We start from the raw sequence: 7,500 nt of genomic DNA on the forward strand, positions 1-7,500 counted from the left end.
CTGTATGAAATTAAATTGGTTGATAATTGTCAATTTTCTGTGAATTTCTTTATTATCTGGTTTATCTGTATGACACCAAATTGTTTGACAATTGCCAATAATTATGGTAGAATTTCTCTATGATCTGATTTTTCTGTACAAACTCAAACTGGTTGATAATTGCCAATAATATTTGGCGAATTTCTTTATTATCTGGTTTATCATTATCTGGTTTATCTGTTTGAGGTCAAGTTGGTTGATAATTGCCGATAATTTTTGGCAAATTTCTTTATCATCAGATTTATCTGTATTAAATCAAATTGGCCGATAATTGCAGATAGATAATTTTCTGTGAATTTCTTTATTATCTGCTTTATCTGTATGATGTCAAATTGGTTGTTAATTGCCTAATATATATTATCGTGCATCCCTAGAACAGATTGATTTGTCCTCATCTGCCCACACTCCACACACCGATGATACAGCACCCCCGCCCCCGAATGACGCCGGCCAAACACCACCACCACGTTTCACTACTAGACCGCTAGACACCGCTGCACTGTTCGTTGCGCACGAGAGACGCCTGCCAGACACCGCAATTACCGGATTCACTGCGGGACAAACCCCCGCGCTGTGCATCGCTCCCGAGCGACCCGACAATTCACTCCCTAACGGATCTCACCAATAAGATGAACCAGCTGGTCAATCTCTCCAAACAGCGATCGAAAAGACTCTCCAAACAGCTATCAATCCATCACGGGAGTTCTCCCATGCTCCCCCAAAGACTCCACAATCAGCTAAGTTAGCATGCTAATGCTAAGTTATCGTAGCATGCTAATGCTAGATTGCTGACTGATTGAGAGGTAAAGTACACCAACATTTGGCAAACTGTTCAGTGCATTCGGCTTTCCACCTTGCAAGAGTCAGTAGTCACATCCAAAATTTTCGCATACATTTTTCTAGTTTTTATTTAAAACTTCCTTACACTAAATTAGGGGTGGGCAATATGACGATATTCGATCGTTAAGAACTTTAATGTGTTGACGATCTCATAAAGCTGACAGATTGGCAAGATCGTCTGTGGCACATTCTATACATTCCAACTTTATGCGGGCTCAAGCTTGGTTTAAGCTTGATGCATTCGTGTGGTCTTTTTTTTTTTCCTCCCTCCACTCACTCACTCACACAAACACACACACAAACTTACATGGTCTCCCCGGCACCTAAGGCAAGTGACAGTTCCACTCCTCCACCTGGAGCCCAACGCATCCGTGAGGTCCGCAAGACTCCACAAAGCAAATGACGTTCGAACGAGAGGCCGAACTAAACTACGCGGAGTCGAGGACGAGCAAACTCTATCGTAAACAGTGTTTTCTACTTTCCAATTCTGTGCTTTATTTACATTGCTAACTCATCCCAAACTGTTTTTGTCGATAGTTTATTGAGGAAAAAAAATGTTCAACTTCTATTGTGGTGTTAACTAGCGCTGTTCATACACAGTTACCACTCTTTACTGCCTCCTGTTGTCTGGGAGAATATCGACCACAGCTGCTGACGTTTACCCGACCAACCAATCACAGCAAGCACAGTGCACCGTGCATCACACTCCGGCCTCCCTGCTTGTTTTCATAGCGGGAAGCTGTGGCGGAAAGCCAAAGTGATACCAATTTGGTCCCGAAAAGAAAGTCCACCTCGATAGTGTGGAATTGGTTTGGCTTTTCCCCAGAGGACAAGGCACAGACAGAAGTAATTTGCAAAGATTGCGGAGACTCCGTTCGGGCATCAGATGGCAACACAACGAACCTGTTTAATCACATGCGGAGACAGCATCTGAAACTGGACGCTGACAGCCAAAACAAACAGAGACCGAGACCAGCGGCTAGCAGCTCCAAGCTAACACAATCCACTGTAACACAGTCATTTACCAAAGGCACTCCATATGAAAAAACAAGCAAGCGGTGGAAATAAGTAACTGAGGCTGTTCAATATAATTTATGTTTATATTCATTGATAAAAATTGCACTATTTCAATTGAAACCTGTTTAGAAAGCTTAGTTGGCTTAAGATGTCTGTTTTTTTAGGGCCCTATTGTTTTTGTAAAAATTATTATTATTATTATTAGGGCCCGAGCAGCGACTGCTGCGAGGTCCCTATTGTTTTTGTAAAAATTATTATTATTAGGGCCCGAGCAGCGACCGCTGCGAGGTCCCTCTTGTTTTTGTAAGAATTCTTCTTCTTCTTCTCCGTAAACGATCGCATTTTTGAGGGCCTAAACATTTACGAAAACTCACCAAACTTTGCAGTCTCTTCCGGCCCGGCGAAAAATTTGATATTATGTAGTTGTCATAACAACGCGACTCTATAGCGCCACCTAGCGCAGAAAAATAAAAACCAATCCCGGCCCGTTTGAGCTAGAGCTACGAAAATTGGCAGGCACGTGTAGCACCCCGAGACGCACAAAAAAAGTCAGTGGAAGCCATTTCCTAAAATGTACAGGAAGTGAGCTAAGAATTTTTGAATGTCCAATTTTGGCCCATTCACTGTGGTCATGCTTTTCCCCCCTGTGCAAACATTTTTCATTCAATTGACTTTAAACTTGGCATGTATCATCTCAAGACCTAAGACAACAAGTGGGCCAAAAATCTTGACTTTTCGGAATACAAAATGACGGGGGCGGAGCATCAAATATTGCCTTTAAAATTTCATTTTTCCAGAAAGACAAAATGCTTAATAACTCCCATGTACAAGCTCCAAAAAATCTCAAACTTCTCATGCAACTTAATAGTCACGGCCTGAAAAAATCTATATGATAAAATTCAGTTACATATATAGCGCCACCTAGTGGTGACAATAAATGTCATACTTCACGTTTTTAGCTACTGTGCCAAGCTCTTTGAAGGGATCCAGGTGAAAAATGGTCAGAAAAGCCTTAAGATGTTGATCATGCCCCACACCGAATATTGTAACTTTTGGCCAAAGGGCGTGGCCGTTACGGTGCCGCAAAGTCTGGTAATTTTTCGTGGTAATAAAAGCTGCTTTAACTTGACCCAGATGATCCTATCTTTTCAAAATTTCACACATTTGATGAGAGTCCAGCCCTTAAGACATCTACGAACTTATATTTCATCTTACTGATAGCGCCACCTACTGGCAATTTTCTTTCTTACGATTTTTCTTCAATGCTTTTCTCCAACCACATTAACTGCACCGACCTCATATTTGCTCAGATGAGGGTTTCGGTCTTCATGATGTCACAGCATGAAGTTTGTGAGTTTTCGCAAATCGCCGTGGGCGTGGCTAAGCGCTGTTCGCCAAGAAAACAACACCAATTTTGAGGGCCTAAACCGGCACAGAAACGCATGAAACTTGGCACACACATCTGGCCTGGCAAAATGAGCAATATTTTATCCTGGATTGTGCTATTTTTACAAAAATGACTCAATAGCGCCCCCTAGAAATTTTTAATGAAGCAGCCCCGGTTGTACGTTTAAGCAAGATCTACCAAAAAGTTTTAGGTGTATGAGGGATCCCAAGACCTACAAAAAAGTCTCTTGGACCCATGTGCTAAAATGATCAGGAAGTGAGCTACGAATTTTTGAATGTCCCATTTTTTACGATTTTAGCAAATTTACAGGGGGCATACTTTTGCCCACTTCTCCTACACGTTTCATCCGACTGACTTCAGACTTGACCTGGGCCATGTCAAGACCTGAGCCAACGACAGGGGAAAAAATCTTGACTTTTCGAAATACTATATGATGAGGGCGGGGCATCAAAATTTGTGTTTCGCAATGAAAAATGATAAGCTTAATAACTCCCCAGTACATGCTCCAAAAAATCCCAAACTTGACATGTATGTTTATAGTCAAAGCCTGAAGCTATCTCTATGACAACATTCAGTTATATATGCAGTGCCAGCTCGCCCTTGAGGCATGAAAAAAAAATACCCCACTTACGGTATTTCTACAAAAAATGTAAACTCATTCTAAGTGTGATAACTAAGTCATTTATGAATATTCTTTTACTTTCCACCACTCAAAATGTTTACTGGCATCAGACCTAACCAAACATACGTATTTTTGTATTTAGTTTTATGTATTTTTGATAGCCTCTATGGACATTAAAAGCAATATCGTGAATGAAGGATATGCTTAATAACTCCCAGGTACATGCTCCAAAAAATCCCATACTTGAAATGTATATTTATAGTCAAGGCCTGAAGGTATCTCTATGACAAAATTCAGTTATAAATACAGCGCCACCTAGTCCTTGAGGCATAAAAAAAAATAAAATAAAAAAAAGCCTCACTTACGGTATTTTTACAAAAATTGTAAACTCATTGTAAGTGTTTTAACTAAGTCATTTATGAATATTCTTTTACTTTCCACCACTCAATATGTTCACTGGCATCAGACCGATCCAAACATATGTACTTTTTTCATTTAGTTTCATTTTTTTGATCGCCTCTATGGACAATAAAAGCAACATTGTGCAATGAGTACGAGCGATGATGTGTGTATATATACTTTTACGAAAAATACCAATCAGGGCAACTCATTGCCTAAAAATAAAAAAAGCCGCTGATTTTTGCAGATCTTAACAATCACCAAAACCCATTGAGCATGACACACTCATCACACCTGGCAAAAAAATAAATAAAAAAACACATGTAATGGTTTATCATGCCATTTTCAAAGAAATTCTGCTTCCAATGTGCCAGTACCCCAACGTGCAAGTACCCCAACGTGGCCCGGGCTGCGAGGGCCCTTTATAGCTGCTCGCAGCTCTAGTTTTCTTTTAGGGTTTTATATAGATTGTAAATATGTTTTAAATATTACAAAAATGTTCAGAAATGTGATGATTAGTCTAAAAATATGTAAAAAAAAAAAAAAAAAAAAAAAAAAAAAAGAAAAAAGTATCGTGATAAAATCGGGATCGTAAATTTATTTTTAAAGAATTGTGCTGACATTTTTACCATATCGCCCACCCCTACACTAAATGTTTTTAAAGTTTGCTGTATGTTTCAACATTGTCAATGTACTTTCAGTAAATTCTGGAACCTACTTTTTTCTCTTCTTTGCTCTGAATTTTGTTAACTACTGTGTTTGTTGATGCTTATGTTCTCTTTCCTTGTGTAAAGCACGTTGAGTTGCCTTGTGTATCAAATGTGCTATACAAATAAAGTTCCCTCGCCTAGACCAAATTAGATAACCTTGCCTAATGGTTGAGGTTTAGGTTTGAGTCTTCATACTCACAATTGTTTTTTGATCCGAGAAGAGACTAGTTGAGCAGACTTCCTTTTTGAGCACCTTGGTATTGTGGTGACTGGCAGCATTGGAGAGTTCTCATCGTCCTTCTCAGTTCTTAAAACATCCACCATGGTAGAAACACAATATGAAAAAAAAAAACACAGAGCAAGTTTAAATTATACTCTTCCAAAATAAAACCATTTCAGGCAGTAATTTTGATGTTTTAAGACTGCACATCGGAGCGCGTTGGCATCAGATTGACCTACTCTGATTTTACATTCGGGCGACATGGTGGTGTCGTTTAGATTATTGTAATTCCCTGCTCTCTGGTCTTCCCAAAAAGAATATTTCAGTCCTACAGCTCCTTCAGAACTCAGCTGCACGTGTGCTGACGAGGACCGGAGGGCGGGAGCACATTACACCAGTTTTAAAATCGCTGCATTGGCTCCCCGTGCGTTTCAGGATTGATTTTAAGGTGCTTTTATTAGTTTTTAAATGTCTTAACGGTCTTGGCCCATCTTATTTATCTGACTTGCTTTTACCCTATTACCCCTCGCGGCTTCTGAGGTCTTCTGGCAGTGGCCTTTTAACTATTCCAAAGGTGAGGACCAAGACACATGGTGAAGCTGCCTTTAGCCACTATGGTCCTCACCTTTGGAATGGCCTGCCGGAGAGCATCAGGTCTGCAGAGAATATTTATGTTTTTAAGAGGAGGCTTAAGACATACTTTTTTAGTTTGGCATTTGATTGATCTTTTTATTGTTATTTTATTAATTTATTATTATTATTATTATTTTTATTTGTATCCCCTTTTATTTATTTAACTATTTTAATCTATATTGTCTTGTAGCTTTGTTTTTATTTATTTATTTTTTCTATCGTGTTTAACTGTTTTCTTTGAGTGTTTAAATGTTTTTATTTGGTAGTTATAAAATTTTTAGCTCCAGTGTTTTCTCATGGGGGAACCTCCACAGTGAGAGTGATGGCTGGTCTTCATCCATCTCACTGTGGATGAACTCCTCCTGGGTGCCTTTCCTAACAGGGTACTTCTGTGCCCCGCCATGTTGTGGTTTTCATGTGTTTGTTGGGTTTTGGGTGTGTCTGTGGGTACGATCATGGGGATGGGGGGGCTTTTTCTTTCTTTTATTTTATTGTATTATGGATGTCCAGCACTTTGAGTTGCATTTTAAATGTATGAAAGGTGCTATATAAATAAAGTTGATTGATTGATTGGTGACTGGTTAGCACGTCCGCCTCCCAGTTATGAGGACACAGGTTCGAGTCCAGCCTCCGGCCTTACTGGGTGGAGTTTGCATGTTCTCCCCGTGCCTGCGTGGGTCTTCTCCGGGCACTCCGGTCTCCTCCCACATTCCAAAGACATGCATGGCACGTTAATTGGGCGCTCCGAATTGTCCCTCGGTGTGCTTGTGAGTGTGGATGGTTGTTTGTCTCTGTGTGCCCTGCAATTGGCTGGAAACCAGTTCAGGGTGTACCCCGCCTACTGCCCAAAGCCAGCTGGGATAGGCTCCAGCACCCCCACAAACCTTTTGAAGAATAAGCGGTCAAGAAAATGGATGGATGGATTTTACATTCATTACCTTAATTTCTATATTGTTTTAAGTGGACTTCATTAGGGCTAGACTGATTTGAGCCGGGCAGATTATCAGCGGCGATATTCAGCCGTCACCTTACCATGGTGCAGGGGTTTGCGTGTCCTAATGATCCTAGGATCTATGTTGTCTGAGGCTTTATACACTTGGCAGGGTTTAAGCCTCTTAATGTTAGATAGGCCCGCGACCCTTGTGAGGATTAAGTGGAAAATGGATGAATGTGACAGTTATTGTGCCATTTCCAAAAAATTCCAAGTCCAATGTACCAGGACCCTATTGTGCAGATGGCCCGGACTGCGAGGGCCCTTCATAGCCTCTTGCAGCTCTCGTTATGTTTTTTCATTTACAGCAGGGGTGTCAAACATACGACCCGCGGGCCGGATCTGGCCCACAAATGGGTTTATCAGCCGGCCACAATCAAAACATATAGATTTGTAATTTCGCAGTGAGCAATGCAACTTGTACGGGGAATCGTCGTCCTGGATGTCATCATTTTACACGCAACTTAAACTACAGTTTGTTTAATTCTTATAATTTTTTTGTAATCATACACCGACTTAAACGTGTTAAATACGACACAAATTCAATTACTGGTCACGCAAATGGATATCACAAGGATTAACGTCCTTTTAACATCATTAACTGCACCATGCAATGCATTC

The 7,500-nt window shown here is 40.5% G+C and overlaps 1 protein-coding gene across 3 annotated transcripts in view; it reads right to left on the reverse strand.

Annotated features, from left to right (window-relative positions):
* The window catches only part of orc1 (origin recognition complex, subunit 1), a 141,492-nt gene that overhangs the window by 63,399 nt on the left and 70,593 nt on the right, over positions 1–7,500 (reverse strand). For 2 of the 3 annotated variants that reach the window (XM_077534645.1, XM_077534644.1), the window contains exon 6: positions 5,235–5,342. The exons of the other annotated variant lie outside the window; for it this stretch is intronic. In XM_077534645.1, coding sequence (XP_077390771.1) covers positions 5,235–5,342 — 108 coding nt within the window. The remainder of the gene's footprint in view (positions 1–5,234; positions 5,343–7,500) is intronic. 3 annotated transcript variants of the gene reach the window in all.

Source organism: Festucalex cinctus, chromosome 10, assembly GCF_051991245.1.
Source record: "Festucalex cinctus isolate MCC-2025b chromosome 10, RoL_Fcin_1.0, whole genome shotgun sequence".
In the NCBI taxonomy this organism is placed as follows: Eukaryota; Metazoa; Chordata; class Actinopteri; order Syngnathiformes; family Syngnathidae; genus Festucalex; species Festucalex cinctus.